Source organism: Hylobates moloch, unplaced genomic scaffold, assembly GCF_009828535.3.
Source record: "Hylobates moloch isolate HMO894 unplaced genomic scaffold, HMol_V3 SCAFFOLD_20, whole genome shotgun sequence".
NCBI lineage: Eukaryota > Metazoa > Chordata > Mammalia > Primates > Hylobatidae > Hylobates > Hylobates moloch.
In genome coordinates this window covers 43,742,161-43,759,648 of record NW_026652295.1, presented here as the reverse complement: position 1 = coordinate 43,759,648, position 17,488 = coordinate 43,742,161, and the positions used below count along the sequence as shown (strand labels likewise).

General features: G+C 43.8%; 1 protein-coding gene across 3 annotated transcripts in view; it reads right to left on the bottom strand.

The window, feature by feature from the left end:
* The window catches only part of RUNX2 (RUNX family transcription factor 2), a 226,327-nt gene that overhangs the window by 119,706 nt on the left and 89,133 nt on the right, over positions 1-17,488 (bottom strand). For all 3 annotated transcript variants that reach the window (XR_009211363.1, XM_032141232.2, XM_032141228.2), the window contains exons 3-4: positions 9,101-9,447; positions 12-168 (exon numbers count right to left, since the gene is read on the bottom strand). Coding sequence is in view for 2 of the 3 variants with exons in the window: in XM_032141232.2 (XP_031997123.2) it covers positions 12-168; positions 9,101-9,447 (504 nt within the window). In the remaining variant the exon portion in view is untranslated. The remainder of the gene's footprint in view (positions 1-11; positions 169-9,100; positions 9,448-17,488) is intronic.

Genomic DNA, 17,488 nt, shown 5'->3' with positions numbered 1-17,488 from the left:
CAGAGACCTACCTCGTCCACTCCGGCCCACAAATCTCAGATCGTTGAACCTTGCTACTTGGTTTTTCATAACAGCAGAGGCATTCCGGAGCTCAGCAGAATAATTTTCATCGTTACCCGCCATGACAGTAACCACAGTCCCATCTGGTACCTCTCCGAGGGCTACCACCTACATAAAACAGGAAACACAGCAGCAATAATGGCACATCAGAAAGGCTTACAAACAGAATATATTCTCATTGCAAATGATGTGTCTTATCAGGACTTAGTGTTCTAGTCCAGTCCAGTAAGGGCCGACAGGAATGAAGCATCTGTGTATGGGTTGTGATGCCACTTCAAACAGACCAATGTTTCAGGGTCCACCCATTTCAAAGGCAGGCAAAAACTTCCTTCATTTGTTGTTGGATTCTTCACAGAAAATATGTACATTTTTATTAAATCCCCATATTAAGCTGTCCATAGGAATTATGCCACAGAAGGAAGGGGGATGCCCCATCTGCAGATTGCATCATACAGATTAAGGCACCACCTGTCTGCAGGCTTCCTCTCAGGGAAAGCCCTGAGGTGTGGTCTTATCCCATCACAGGCTAAAAAATATCAAGTCTGGTCAACTCTATGGGAGAAGATTTTTAAGTGAAACCCTGGGGCTCCTGACTACATAGAGCCTAGAAATCGTGTGGTCTGTTTTATCTCCTTACTTTGGGCTAGCACTTCAGCTTTTAATAACAGTATATTTACTGAAAACCCACGCTGAGGTGGGACCCAGTGTGATATCCGAAGTCATCAAGAAGCTGAAGGTGAAAATAATTGATGATAAATAAGAAAAAAACAATATATACCCTTAGCCTCAGTTCTATTATGTCTTGTGTCCCATCTGCCATCCTGGAATGACATACTTGACTGCTTAATCTTCAACAGTTAATCTGAAGCAAATTAACTCAATCAAGAAAACATCTAGATTAATCCATCTTTGGAACTAAGAAACATTTTCTCTGCTCCAAGACTAGAGATAACACTTTAACCTGAGTCAGCTAACTTGCAAATGTGTGCCTCTGATTAACACAGAGCCCGGTAAGGAGATGCTGGTGCAGATCCTTCACTGTCATACATGAAACACTTCTCCTAATCCACTGCCAAGATCCTGCCCCTTGGTAACAATCCTTTCTCTCAACGAACTTCCAGGACTCTATATTCAGATTATTTCCATGTCTTCCTCATTCAGCTTCCAGGTGCCCTCATGGTAACTCAGCAATGACCCCAGCTAAAGTAGCCCACAACTGTCTGACAATAACACCCCTGTGTGCATGCCTGTCTGGTAAACCTCCCACTTATCTTTTTCTCCTTCTAGTGCTACTCCCTCCTTTGTCAAGATTTCCATAAGACAAACCTAAGCATTTAATTCTATGTTCCCAATACAATTGGCATATTACAGTAGATTTCTTACAGTGTGATAATATACACTATACCTATATTTCAGGGCTGAATTTCCCCCATCCATGAACCCTACTGCAACACCCCTTCACTATGTCCTCTCCTCCAGCCAGGAAAAAAATCAAACAAAAAACTTGTCAATATTTTTGTCACCCTTACTTTTCTCTTAGGCTGTTTCTCAGTTCCATTCCTTCCATTTAGTACTGTGTTATTCAGTTCAAAATCAATAAAGCCTTCCTTAAATTACAGGCCCCACTTTCCCCAGCCTCCCACTGTACTCAAGTGATCCTCATTTCAACGTACATATATTAATATTAATGGTCTATGACTATTTTAAATATGCCAGGCCAAAGCTGAGGGACTCACCCCTAGGAGTCCAGATTATATGAGTTAGGAAACTACATAAGAGAAGGGCCTTCATCTCATCTGTCTTGTTCACCACTTATCAACCCTGCTCCCAGAAGTGTCCAGCACATGGTGTGTTTGATTAATTTTTTTTTTTTTTTTTTGAGATGGAGTCTTACTCTATCACCCAGGCTAGAGTGCAGTGGCACAATCTCGGCTCACTGCAACCTCCAACTCCCAGGTTCAAGTGATTTTCCTGCCTCAGCCTCCCGAGTAGCTGGGATTACAGGTGTGCACCACCACACCCAGCTAATTTTTGTATTTTTAGTAGAGAAGGGGTTTCACCATGTTGGCCAGGCTGGTCTTGAACCCCTGACCTCAGGTGATCCGCCCGCCTCAGCCTCCCAAAGTGCTGGGATTACAGGCGTGAGCCACCAAGCCCAGCCAGGTAAACATTTTTGAAATAAATGAAAGAGCTCCATAAAAAGCCCCACTTTGCAGAGACAGAAGTCTGTGGGACTACCAGCTAAAACTCTGAGAGAGCCAGTTAATGATGAGTCAGCACCCCTTGCTAACAGCAACGTGCCCTTGCTCCCAGCTCGTTTTCTGACATTGTTTTCATCCCAGGGGAGAGGGAACCATGCTGCCTCCCCTTTCCCTGGAGTATATAGTTATTCTCAATATGAGAAGTCTCCTGGGTCAAAAGTAAAATCCCTTGAAAATAAGATTTCTTCCCTGTATACTTCATCTCATACCTCAAGCGGCTACTGAATACAGGTAATGCTGTACTCCTGATGGAGGCAATGTGCTTTTCAATTTTTCAAATTCACCGTGCCAAAAATGTGAACATTTGAAAATATTGCAATAATTGACTACATTTGCCAGGATTCATCTGAATGTTTGACATTTTGTACACTCAGCATATTGTATTTTAACACCTGCTGTGGGGTTTTCTATGTCAAAGTAAATATGGACCCAGTAAGCATATTAATAAAGGCAGGAGAAAAGTTGTACTGTTTAGAAGAGAATGAATATACCAAAATCAAGAGGCTCCACTTTTTCCCCAATTCTGCTACATATCTGCTATGACCTCACACAAAGTAACTTCATCTCCAGCAACCACAGTTTTCCAATATGAATTGGAAAGTCTGCAAAATGTAGAAGATACTATATAAGTATAGAGCGTAATTATAATGATGTGCTTTTTGTAAGATGAGGAGGGTAACACAGTGTTCTGTTCCAAATCTGCTGTCTGTTAAACATAGGCTTTTACTTATAAGCATTCTTAAAGGGTTCAACTGAATACGTACTTCCTCACTTCATGTTCTGAGATGTTCTTTGATGTTGTTGAGAGATACAGGATGACTGCTGGTGGATTTCACTCAAGTCTGGCTACATTTCCGAAAAAAACAAAAAAGCAATCTGCCCCAATATAAAGGTTTTCAAGAGCTCTGGGACATTATTATTTTACTGCATATTTTTAACATAATGGATTTTTTTTTTAGTTAGAAGAAATGGAAAATTGATTCAACATGGGAAAATATGAAAGAAAAGATCCCTAAGAGTGAAATACATAAATCCATTTTGCTGTGCTTAAGCAGCATAATAATGACCATATTCAATACTGGTGTGTTTTACATATCACATTTTACAAAACAAATAAATAATCACAAGTTGTGTGAGCCTTCTATGAGGCTGAGAGCAAGGCCTGAAAAAAAATGCTAATGCAATGTAGCGACAATCTTTCCTGTTAAAGCTGAACTCTAGTTTAATGGCTAAATATATTGGGTTTTTTTCTGCTATTCACTCTACCAAATCAGATTGCCCGATGTTTTTCTGAGGGGGAAAAAAGGCTGGGAGTTGGGGGAAGTACTATATTTGACTTTATATCAATCAGAAGTATAATTATATGTTTGAGAGGTTTTTTCTTTAAGTAGATCTCTGAAGCTAAAAAGTTCCCCTTGGAGATTCGCAACTGTGTTTATCTAAAAGAAAACCAAAAGAATCAAGAAATTTTTACACATTTCATCTGTACCAAAACCAAGCAATGGAAAAACATTTGAAGGGGTAAAGCGCAGTCAAAACTCATTCTTTAACTAGTTAGGAATAAGCACAAATTAAAATTTGCTTCCATCCTACCCAATACAAAAGTACTGCTCTGCAAAGAATAATTTGTGATGATCTTAACAATTACATTTCTAGGTGTTTTTAAAATATAAAATCTACAAATTCAAGAAACTTTATGAGAAGAGAAGTAATTTTCTGTCCTGACATTTCAGAATAGAGAAAGACGTTCCTTTATTTAGCGCACCTCACCATAACTAGCATTTAAATCACATGATATGTGGCTTGCACAAAATAAAGTAGAAGGATATTTAACTGTAGTAATGCTATTGAAATTTTGTATGAGACTCCTTATGACTAAATCTGTGAATCACTAAAAGAAGAATGGAGAATTAACTCAAACTCTTAAAACAGTTTCTCATCTTTTTATATGGAAATTAAAATTGCCTGCGACATTTCCATGGACAGAAGTCTAGTCTTAACTAATCAATTACTCTTATAGGCCAACATAATTCGGGACATTGTACTTGCGGTATAATTGAAATATGATTATGTTTCAAGATAAAATCTGATCAAATATTTCTTTGCAATAAGAAGAGAAGTGAGCCTAATTGCAAAAAGCAAAAATGTTATTCCTATCACAATTATTTAAAGATAACTTCAAATACAGTATATCAAAACACTGCAACAAATACTACAGTTAATATTTTGAATTTATCCTAGAACTTAGGAAAAGCCTATTAAATTCTAGAGAAAAAACACAATATATCATTTCATAATTTTAAAAATATATATGTCAAAGATAAATTTTGATAAAAATTATTTCAATTTAAAGCAGCAATTTGTGGGCCATGTATCATGGTGGTTTAGATCATCTAACAATAGATATTCTGGAATTTTGAAAGGATACAAACAATAATGCCAAAGAGGAAAAAATAATGAAAAGATATCTACCATACCTATTTTCAAATATTTAATAGGAGTTTTCTAAAAAATTTTATAAGTATTTATTTTCCACCTGAAATTCTTTGTTCCAACTTCCTTACTTGGAAGTTTTATATAGTCAGTCCCAAAATATTTAACTTTAAATAAGTTTTCTTGAATTCAAAGGCATAACACAAAAATGTGTCTGTCTTCACACAACTTGAAATCTATTGGGATTTACGTAATTTTGCATAATAATTTATATTAAGGTTAATAAGGATTTAACAGGCTTAACAGCCTATTTTCCCTTGTTTAGCTACAATGAGATTCAAAAAATATAAATATAAAATCTGATCTTTAACTATGTAAGAAAAATACTACTCACTGGTATCAAGTATTTACTAGTTGCATATTTGTTTTCGAAGAAAGAAAAATGGTTAGTGATGCCAAAAATTTATTTTCAAACAGAAATTGCTCTGTCATTTTGAAACCCCTCCTTTTGACAAGCACTGAAAGGTATTATTAAATATACAGAATTAACTATGAGTGCTAGATTATATATCTAAAAATGTGTTTTCTTTCTTTAACACTGCCAGAAAAAACATACGATACTGATAAATATATATAGTCTGGTGTTCTCTAACTTAAAACAGCAGAATAGGCTTGAACTACTTTTAGTTTTAAAATATACATCTGGACTTAAAATTTCTGCATAGTGTTTCAGCTTGAAGCTATTTAAGGCAACTAAGTTATGAACCCTGAACACCAGGCTTCACAGTGGAAATGCTGACAGACCCCTAACTAAAAGGGTGCTACTGGATGCAAGGTTGACATGCTCTCTCCACCATTACCTGACCATCAGCTAATGAGCTGAATTTGCAAATTACTTCTTTGCCACTAGAATTATCTAGGATAGAAAGGGTCTGGGATCCTCTAATAGTATGCCTTAACTATTTTAAGGTTTCAGTGAGATACACCTGAAAATGTTAAAAATATTTATTTCCGTTTCCTTGACACCTGGGGGGACCGAACATTTCAAAACTGCAGAACTTTGTTAAAAATACAATGTTAATAAACAACTTTATATGAAGTATACTAGTTGTTTTTGCATTTTTACATGTAAAAATAAATAAATTTTATATCATCTCGAAACAAGAGTAGATGAACAACGCTAATACATTCTTAATGAAATAGATTGCCAAAATCGTGTTTAAACACGAGTTTAAACTGACATTTCAAAACAGTCTATTGAATTCATTTCTGATTCTCTGCGGTGTCAAGCTCAGTATGACAGATACAAAATATGGGCTCAATAAATATTGTATTGATTTGAATACCAGACTTCACAACAAATAAGTTGTGTGTGTGTGTACATGTGTGTGTTTAAATCCATTTACCTATCTGCTATTGACCTGACAACCACTATAATCTATTTTTTACATAGCTATAAATATCATGGCCAAATTGCTGTCACCACTTTTAAAACGGAGACTTCTTCATATTATTTCTTCATTGCAGATGTATTTGATTATATTGTAAGAGTATAGAAAGTCTAGTGCTCTCAGGCTTTTATTCCAAAAGTAGGGTAAAGAGAGGTTGTCACAATCTGGATGTTCCAAACATCCATACATTTTTTTTCAACAGAGTATTTTCTATACTGAGTAGATCTTAGCTATCACCCACTTTCTGAATTCTGTTTAACACAGGTATGTTGATAGAAAGACACTGACAGTCAGGTTTTAGGTTAACTCAATTCATTATTCAATTGATATGAATTAAAACAGTCAATTTAATATGGTCTTGTTACCTACGGTCTGTTTACTGCTTAAGATAACAAAAATGTACTCTGTGTAATTAACAAGTTGATTTATAACAAAGTACAAAATTTATTTTCAAAATAATTTTTAAAGGGTGGTAGTGAAAAATCTTAGATGATAGCCAAAATATCTGAGACTAGCTCAAACTAAAGTGCAAAACACAACCTTTCCATCCAAAATGCTCATGTTCAAATCAATTCAGTAGCATAAATGCAAGAGAACAGTTCAAGATAGACCTTAAATATGTTTAGCAGAATGGTATATGGAACATCAAGCATCTAAATGTCTTTAAAAATGTAAGCATCTGTTCTTATATTTTCACATATTCTGATTTGTGGCATTGTGCAGACAAGATATCTACTGATTTGTATTTTCTGCTGTTTTCATCCAGGTTTGGGGTTTTTGGGGGCTTTTGGTTTGGGGGATTGGAGGGCATTGGTGGAAACAAATTTCCATTCTCATATAAGACTAATGTAAAAATTCTGGGCCCTTGGACGATGGACATTGTAAAAGATATATATTGTATGGAAATTTAAATTTATACAATTCACATATATTCTGAGCTTTTCCTATTTCAAGGAAGCAAACATTAACCTACAAAATGGGTGGTTTATAAAAGGAGAAATGTGACGGTTAAAAAAAAAAATTTCTTGAGCCAACTGCAAAATGAAACTTGCCCCAGAATGCAACATCCCCTTTCCACAACAATTCATTCTGATTTCTGTTCTGATATAAGACCTAGAGAGATAACCAGCTCTAATTGACCTGGACTCCTCTTTCTTTCCATCCCACCCACACACGGAATCTGAATTGGTGCGTGGGGTTGGGGTGATCAACAACTGGGAACTGTCAGTGGCCCGTGGGAGTTTGGCCCCAGGGTCCCCAGTGGAGAAACTGGCATGATTCCTCCCCCAACTTTTTTTTTTTTCAACCTCCCCCAAGGCCTTGCTTGCCCTGCTCTCCACAGACCTCAGAACCCAGGGGACCCAGGCCCACCTACTCAAGTTCAGAGGTTAGCAAGGGCCCAAAGCACCTTTATGAGAGTGCTCATCTCCACGTCTGGCTTACCACCCCTGCATCCCTGGCGTCTTGCGAGTGTGGACAGTCCTGAGAGTGTGGGCAGCCCGGGAACCCGTTTCCCCATCAACCCAGTGTGCGCTGGGCCCTGGGGGCTCCGCGTCTCCCCCCTAGAGAGGGCTACCCCGGGAAATCCGGATCGGGTTATGGAGAGCCATCGGGATACTGTGAGAGGCTCCAGATTCTAAACCCTCAACCTGTGGAGCACCTGCCTGCGACTCCCGCGGCTGCCACCCGCCCTCAAACTAACGGGCCGGGCAGGCACAAGAGTCCGCGGGGCGCGCAGAGGCCGCTCTCAAGCCTTCCAGCTCACTCTGTGCTCAGGCCACCGGCAGAAGCCTCTCACCACCTTTCAGAAGCAGGAGGGATCTTTTTTAGATTTAAGTCCTTTAAAAATAATAATAAAGCAAAAATACAAAATTTCACCTCCGTTTTCAAGTTGGGCGAACTAAAGTTGTTCCACAGGTTTCCCTCATCCCTGCCTGGCGGGGCGAGGCGCAGAGCTCGGTCCCGGCTGGAAGAAGCGGCCCGAGCTCCCGCCCCCTCCCCTGGCCCGCGCCTCCCAGCACTCGAGGGTTCAGCGCCCAGGCCCCCTGAACGCCCCCGCTTCGGGGCTCGCGGACGCCCCAGCGGCCCCGCCTTCCTCCCGGTAACGGGATCTGGCGCGAGTCAGCGAACAGAGCAAACGCCCCCGTCCTGACACCCCCTCCTCTGGAGACCCTGGGTTTGTCCAGGACCCTCCCGGGCACGGGTAGCGCAGCCCGCGCGCCTCAGTCAGCACCCCACGCCCAGCCCCAGGCACTAATGCCCGGCACCGGCACCCAACGAATCCCGGTACGGGAGCCCGGGAGGGACCAGGACCGCCGAACTCTGCGGGTCAGGAAAGGGGACGCCAAGACCTGAGAAGGGGCGTTTGGCTGTGAGGGAAGCGGGTGGGAGCGCGCGGAGCCCCAAAGAGAGGCGGCGCGGGCAGCCTGCAATGCGGCCAGGCCGGGATGTCCCGGGAGTAGGACGCGGGAGCCCCAGGGGACAATGTCGGGGATCCTCGCCCCCGGGAAAGGGGCGGGGTGGAGCAAGTCCGCTCGCAGTGCAAGAGTGGGCACTTTGGGGATCTTGGGAGAAAGGGAGACGGCGCGAAGGAGTGAGTGAGAACCGAGGCCGGGCAGGAGGCATGAGGAGTGATGAACGGATCACGGGGACTAGGGCAGAAGTCGGGGTGGCAGCAGGCACAGGTGGGAGAGGGAGGGATTTGCGCGGAGGGACTGAGCCCCGAGCCCGCCAGGGCATCCGGAGGGAGAGGCGCGGCCGGGGGTTCCTGGGGTTAGAGCCGCCAAGGCAGGAGGTCTTGGAAGACGTCTGGGGCCCAGCCCCGTGGGCAGGAAGACACCGGCGGGCAGGTTCCGCGGCTCCCGGCCGGGGGCGGGGGGCGGTGTAGCCTCTTACCTTGAAGGCCACGGGCAGGGTCTTGTTGCAGCGCCAGTGCGAGGGCAGCACCGAGCACAGGAAGTTGGGGCTGTCCGTGCGGACGAGTTCGGCCGGGTGGTCGGCGATGATCTCCACCATGGTGCGGTTGTCGTGGGGCGGCCGCAACCGGGGCACTGCAGCTGCCGCCGCCGCAGCCGCCGCCGCCGCCTCCTGCTGCTGCTGCTGTTGCTGCTGCTGCTGCTGCTGTTGCTGCTGCTGCTGTTGTTGCTGCTGCTGTTGTGCAGCCACCACCGGGCTCACGTCGCTCATTTTGCCGGGCTGCAGGCTGCTGGAGGGGGGGCTGAAGCGCCGGCTGGTGCTCGGATCTACGGGAATACGCATCACAACAGCCACAAGTTAGCGAAGTGGCCGGGGGAGGGGGAGGAGGGTGGAAATGAGGGGCAAGGAGGAAATTGGGGGGGTGAAGGCGAGACGGGAGGAAAGAGGATGGAGGTGATGGGGCTGAGGAGGTGAGAAATCAAGTTTGATGAGGCCGACTGCCGGGCGGAGTCTGATGGGCCAACAGAGTCTGGCGATGCGGCGCAGTCGGGCTGGCGGGTAGGGAGACCCGGGAGGCGCAGATCTTTGCCGGAGCCTTTGGAACACCCCGGGTGGCAGCTGCGAACGGGCACGGGGGTGTGTTTGGCCCAGGGAGGCGGGGGACTTGAGTTTGCAGCTTGGAGTGGGGTCCCTTGGGGCACCGCGTCCTGGGTGCGCTGGCGCCCCCTCCCAGTTCGAGTCCGGTGGTGAAGCGGTGTGGGTTCAGCAGTCCAGCCCCGGGGCCGGCATTGCCGCGCGCTGCCTGCCACAGCCGCGCCGCGCCGCGCCGCGCGCTGCTACCCAGCTGCAGGCGGCCGCGCCTCCGCCCTCCCGCGCCGCCGCCTCCGCGGCGGCCGCCGCTCCCCCCGCGCCGGCTGCACGCTCAGATTCCTCCCGCGGCGGCTGCCAGCCCGGCTCCCCGGCTAGGCTCCTTCCTTTCCCTTCTTTTCTTCTCGCCCTCTCACCGCCACCTCTTTGCATCCACTCCCTCCTGCAATTTGCAAAGCTCCCCTGTCTCTCGCGCTTCAAGGTGCCAAGAGGTAAGTCGTGGGCAGCGGATCTCGGGGCAACGAATCTCGAGCCTGCGAATCGCAGCCGCTGCCGCCGCCAGCCGGCCGCGAGAAGGAGCCCCCCGCGCGCCGTGTGCAGCTTCCGAAGCCGAGAGGCGGCCCCAGACTAGGGGCAATCTCGCCTGGTCGCGTCCTCTTGCTCTCCCCACCCCTAGGACAAGGAACCCCCTCTTTGTCGGAAGAGATTGAAGCCGAGACACCAGAAAGCCCCCGGCTGATCTGACTGTCGCTGTTTTTCGTTGTAACTTCAGGAGAGGAGGAAGGAAAATTCTTGAGCGTCTGTGCTGACTTCTCAGCACTCTTCACCCTCCCACCTCCACCCCCACCTCTGTCTGAGCGACTCCCAAGGGAAAAAGATTTTGCAGGGTTTGGGTGTTTTTTGTTTTAAGTGACACACAAAAAATGAGGAGGGTGGAGGGAGAACTAGTCAAAATAGTTTTTAGGAACTCAAGTGCATAGCTGGACATTTCTTTTTTCTTGTATATTCAATCTTGTCATTCCTAGAGAACAAGAATGAGGTGTTTTTTTGTTTGTTTTTGTTTTAAGGACTGAAAAACTGTCAGCTTTGTGATTAAAATAAGTTGCAAAACCCTTGCTGGGGAAAAGCACCAGCCGTTTTCCATGAATTTAAATTTTTTATTAAGTCTATTCAACATCTAAGACTAAGTTTCGTGTCTGTCTTCCCTAGCGCTCACGGGAAAAAATTAAAAATACGAACTAAAAAATTCAAAATGCTTCCGTGGCTGTTTATTTATGTATTTATTTCCTAGTGTGGGTTTAAAAAGCGACTTTGGATCCCCCAAAAAGTTGTGGTCGAGAGGATGAAGGAGCGCGGAAAAAAAGCGGCACTTTTTACCTAAAATGTGGTTTTTGGAGGCTGGGATTTCTAATGATTAGGTTTTTGTGGTTTATATAGACACGACTCTGGCTAAGGCGATCATTACGCTGATGAGAGTCAGAGCACGTGGGTGTCTACGACCGGCCTCAAACTCTGAGCCTTCAAAACAAATAAAACAATGTGCTGCGCCCGCAGAAGCCGGGAAATCCGCTTGAGGCTATTACACCCCAAGAAGGGGGCACAGGGCCGTTTTACCCTCGGCGTTGTGTACTACTACGTTTCTTGCTTGTTACCAAACTCTTTAAAGCCTTCCAAAGCTTGAAAACGTGTTTGCGAAAAAAATCATCAGTTGCCAAAGTTTGAAAGATTCCTAGTGGAGTAGCTGACACAGTAACAAGTGATTTTATAAAATAAATGAAGAATTAGAATGCCTCCCCCTCGAAGCATTAAGGAAGAAAGATGGTTGGGTCATCTCTCACGCCCTCCCATCTTATTTAAAGCAATTCACATACCCATTACGGGGTGATTTTATTGCTCAGTGCAAACGCCTCCCTCACCCTCGTAGCGACCTGCCACGACCCTCCCTGTCTGGTTTTAAAGCTTTGCTCCCACTCGTTGAGCCCACGCCCCGGTCTGCGCCCTAGAAGGGGCCTGGAAGGGCTCTGAGAGCATGCGGGGCACGGAAGATGGGGGCCTGGTGCCAGTCGCGGACTCTGGAGCCCTTTCGAGTACAAGATGAGCTTGGGGGGCTGTGGTTGCGTGACTCGGGATCGCCCGGCTGAAGAGATGCGCAGGGGACTGAGGATCTGCCAGACCGCGGGAGCAGAGGTGGGGGTGCGGGGTAGCCAGGCGTGCGCTCTCGGGGGGTAAGGATGGAGTTCAGGGGATACTACTCTGTCCTTCCTAATTGGGGCTTTATTTTTACCTGCCCTTCTCCATGCACTGCTCCACGCCTCCCTGGTCGGTCTTTCCCTTTCCCACGTTTTTCTCCACGTTCCTGCCTCTTCCACAAATCCCTCCACAGACACTAGCCCCGAGCCGCGCCCCTCCCGCCCCCACAGCCGCCTGCCACTGCCACTCTCGGTGACTCCGAGAAGCGATTCTGCGCCACCGGCTATGACACCTGGTCCCCAACCTACTCTTCGCGCCCGGCCTACTGGCCTCCCAGCCCGGGCGCCGCCAGGGTGCGAGAACCCATTTAGCCAGACCGGACCAACTGGAAGCGCAGCCAGGAGCTGAGCTGGCTCCTGCGCGTGCGATTTTTAATTATCTTTTCGGTCACAGGGGAGAGCTCTAACCCCAGGCACCGCCGCGTCCCCTGCGTGCACAGGTCTCTCGAGTCCCACAGGCGGCCCATCCGGGAAGGGAAGCCAGGCTTTCGCCTCAAAAAAGAGAGAGAGAGACTGCATCCATTGCTGTCCTACCTTACACATCCACTCATGTGCACTCGGACACACTTGCACGTCCACACGCAGACACACATAAATACATACACACTCATACACTCATGGCTTTTTTTTTCCTGCTTTTTTTTTTCTTTTTAGGGGGCTAGTTTTACTCTGGGCATGTTGTGCCACTGTCTAACAGAGATCCCTGGCTCGTTTTTTGTTTTTAAATCTGTGGGGGCTGCAAAGGGGGGAAGCAGTTATGGGAATTGATTATTTCTGTGGTAAAAATGAGATCAAAATTCCATAACTACCATGGTGGGTGATATGCCACCTTCTCTGGGATTGTCCTCCTCCCAGGAAGTCCATAGAACAGAGAACTCCTGGAACTTTGAAGACAATAAGAAACAATTAATATTTCAAATATGGACCACCAGAGGGGCTTTCCAAATAAAAAATTTTAGAATTGAATTTAAGAAGTTACCTTGGGGACGTTTCCTCCTTTTTTCTCCATCGCTGTTTTGTCCTTTTTTTATTTGGTGGATAGCAAACTATGCAGGCCTCGGTGGTTGGGGATTTTAAGGGCAATTTAATCAATAGTGAGATTATTTATTTTAATTAATCATATCCAGTAACTCAGCTTTATGGCCTTTCTCAGTATCCTTCCTCCATTTCACATTTCAGTGGAACTAATATAAGCAGCTCTTGGAAGTTACTAGTCTTGGATCTCTTAAAATATCCTACAGTTATTTATAATGTGGAAATGAAATTTTCCACTGAATACCCTAACAACGTTTCAGGTATCTGGCACAGTGGGTTTTCAGTCTCCTTTCAAAAACATCCTTTTGCTGAACATTCACACTTTCGACTGGAACTGACTGAGCCTGGAGCTGATGATGTCTTGGCTCTGAGCATTATGCTTAAAGAAAGAAAACATTTTTACAGACCCCTAAACCAAACCTCTCCTGTTAATAGTAGGCACACAGGAAAACCGTGAGGTTTTACATATGTGTATTTTGTGCTATAGTTTGCTTGATGTCATCTTTGGGTTTAGATTTTCTACATCAAAATGTTCGAAACAAATCACCCACCCTATTCCTCTTTAGAAATATTCATCTTTTCCGTTGTATGTGATGGCACTAAAAAGTATACACTTTTTCCTGAAAATGTGGCAACTCTGGAAGATACAAACATAATCCCACCCACCACTCCCTACCATGTCCTTTAACATTTAACATAACTGTTTAGTAACAACACCTGACAATTCTGACTTTCTAGACAAAGAAAATGAGATGTGAAGCAGTCAGGTTATTTATCCAGTCAAAGAACTGACTGGGAACAGAACCCATAGTCCTTTTATCCTGGTTTCCTGTTCTAACCCCCATACATTATTTTATATATACTTGTTATGATGAAAAGTAGAATAAGTCCCTGTAAAATCTTAAAATATTTTTCAATGGACCAGCTAACAAAGTGGAAAAACCAATGGAAAATTATGGGCACATTGATGATCCCTAAAGCTTTGAATGTCTCATATGGGAAAACTTTATAAACAGAACCATCTTTAGAGAATTTTCGTTTGGACTGTGATTGACAGAAGGTTACTCAGCCCTTGAAGAAGCAGCATTGCCACTAGACCAGGAGTCGTCATACTATGGCCTATGGGACAAATTTGGCCTAATGCCTGCTTTTGTACAATTCTCAAAGATGTTTTTTGCATTTTTAAATAGTTGAAAAATTAAAAGAATAATATTCATAGTACATGAAAATGATATGCAATGCAAATTTCAGTGTCTACAAATAAAGCTTTATTAGAATATACCTATGGTCAGTTGTTTGTGTATTATCTATAGCTGCCTTCACCTAAAGCAGAAGAATTGGGTAGTTGTGACAAGGACTATACGAGTCACAAGGCCTAAAATATCTACCGACTTTTTACAGAAAAGTTTGCCAACCCTTGCCCTAAAGTGAAAGGGATGCAAGACGCTGGAGGAATGAGCTAGCAGAAAAGAGTAGATATTTTACAAAGATACTGGAATGGGTGTGCATGTGGTTCAGATTAGTTCTCTAAAAGTAAACAATGTAACATTTAACTTATTCTTTTCTGCATAAATTGTTAATCAGATTAATATTTTTCACTTAATAATTTTGGAGGTGCCAAAACAGAAAGAAAAGAATGAGGAGTGAGTGCATTTTCACAGGCTCCTTAAGAACAATTTTCTTGGCCGGGCATGGTGGCTCATGCCTGTAATCCCAGCACTTTGGGAGGCCGAGGCAGGCAGATCACGAGGTCAGGAGATCGAGACCATCCTGGCTAACATGGTGAAACCCCATCTCTACTAAAAATACAAAAAATTAGCCGGGCGAGGTGGCGGGTGCCTGTAGTCCCAGCTACGCAGGAGGCTGAGGCAGGAGAATGTTTTTTTGCATTTTTAAATAGTTGAAAAATTAAAAGCATGAACCCCGGGGGGTGGAGCCTGCAGTGAGCCGAGATCATGCCACTGCACTCTAGCCTGGGCGACAGTGAGACTCCGTCTCAAAAAAAAGGAACAATTTTCTTACATATCTCCATACGTCAGCATTTTCCATTGTCCTTAAAACATAGTGGGAACACATTAACTGCACAGATGAAGAAGAGTGAAGAAACTCTTATGTAGTCTGAACATAAAAAATAGGTAAGGCTTTAGTAGGTTTATTCCAACTGTGTTGCACATGATTACACAAGAAACTCAATGAGCTTACCAAGAATTTTCTAGTATACAATATATTCATAAGACCTATATACAGTTTTAAGACAGTTAGCTTAGTAAGTTAAGTGATCCCAAAGCTTTTTGACATATTTTTTCATTTTACTTTTTATACCGTTAAATACTGTCTGATTTGTTTTAAGCTCAGTAAATTTTTCCCATTGTCAATGGACCTATAATAATTTGCATGGCTGTAACAAGAGATGAAATGTTTGTAGTGCAGGACTTAGCATCATAAACCTTTCCTTGTGTTTTAGTTAGCATTCCCAAGGGCCACATTCAGGCACTTAGAAGAGAGTACAGTGTTGTCATAAAAAGGCTGACACTTGCCATATGACCTTTTAGAACCACATTCATGGAGCATCTGTCTAATTACTCTTCAGGCATGGTACTGACTAAAGAGGTATATATTTTGTTTGACTAAAATACCAACTTACTAAACAACACCCTAGTTACCTTAAGAAACCAAGGTAATTTCTAAAAAGAGCCTAATTCATTACCCAGGAGTCAGAGAAAACTAATTTTCTCAAATCAGCCCTCTGGTATTTTGGTGTTGGCAATTGTCCTATGGTAGTAGCAGTGATCTTTGAGCAGCAGTGGAATGTTATATATAAAAGTTAACAGAGGTCTGTGATGAAACTTCTAAGAACACCCTAAAATTAAAGATTTCCTGTAGTAATTCAACCATTCTTTACCCAGCTGCTCACATATTGCCTTTAAGACACCAAGGAAGGTGCTATCCTATTTTAATCTCACTGCCCAAGGTTCCAAAGTTTCACTTTAGGCATTAGGGCAGTGACTTCAATTATTTGTCCCCTCCCTACACCCTGCCATCAAAGTGAAAAATGTAAATCATAATACTCTCAGTTCATCTAGTAAAGTACCAAAAAAGTCAACATTTGCACAGTGTGGGAAATTTGCATTACAAACTAGCAAAGTAAGAAAAAATAGAACAGAAAAAAATAGAATAGTAAGAGTTCAACTTGGTTCTAATAGCTGCAATCCTAGGGGATGCCAGTTATTATAAGTCACCCTTCTAAGTTTTTTGCTACTCTGGATTTCATACTCAGAAACTCTTCCATCAGTGTTTTTCCCCATGCTTTTCTAAACTAGACTTTTCTCAGAGAAAACAATTTCTTCTTCCCATCTAGTCATAATCAATTTCTAAAAGCAATGACTCATTTTTTTTGACTTTAGATAATTCTCCTGAATTATCTCCATTATTGGCAGGATCTTTTCCTGACTCATATTCCTATTAGTGACAATCTTTCTTCCAGATCATTTTTCTTCCCTAGGTGTGCCAGTTATCAGTTTATTGTCTCGCAGCTCCAAATTCACCTTTTCTACCTGCTCTGTGAAAAATGAATCCGGATCCATTAAATATTTCTCTTTATCAGCTGGCAATCATGTTTTGTCGGTGGGGACGTTAGAAAGACATTGCAGGAGGAAAGGGTTTTGCTTCGTGGTTCCCTTGTGCTCACACAGCAGGTTTCTGCAGTGCAGGACATATAGATTTCCCAGCTCCTGGCTCCTGAAGTGCATACATACCCACATCTTCTCCAAAGCCCAGCTGCTGCAATAAAGCTGGCTTTGCCAGTGCCAGGCTCCTGAAGCACCGGTAGCCAGAAGTTTCCCCCAGCACCCTCCCCTCCTGGGCTGTTTGTAGCAGTGTGGCTCTGGTGAGACAACTCCGTGTGAACAGCCTTCCCCAGCACCCTAGAGGGCAGATCTGCAGCAAGCTCTACTAGCACAACTTCTCTGCCACCCAGGGAGCCAAGGCTGTGCAGGGTCTGGATTCAGCCTTGGTTGAGAAGAGGGGAGGACTCTTACTTGGTTGCTGTATTTCAGCCCTGAGGGTAGTGGATGCTGTTATTCCTGTGTTCTTTAGAGTTATTTTTAGTTCTTCCTAGCCAATTCCTTGTTTCTCCAATCCTCTGTTATAGTCAATAATTCTTCAAATCAAACTTTTCTTATTCAAATTACTGTATGGTTTCTCTGTCCTCATTGGACTTAGACTGATATGCTAAGGTTTCCATTTTCTGATCCCCAAGACATGCCTATTCATAGTGGTTTCCATTTTGGATCACTCCACTGAGGTCATTATAAGATGAGGATTTCCAACATCACATCACATCTGTTAAATGATTTATCTCTTCCTAATTATAAGCCTATAATTACAGGACATATATTTTAAAGAGAAGAAGATGTAGACAGAGAGTACAGATATGGGTATTTTAAAGCACAGGCTATAATTGATCAATTCTTCCCACAGTCGTCCTGACATCTTC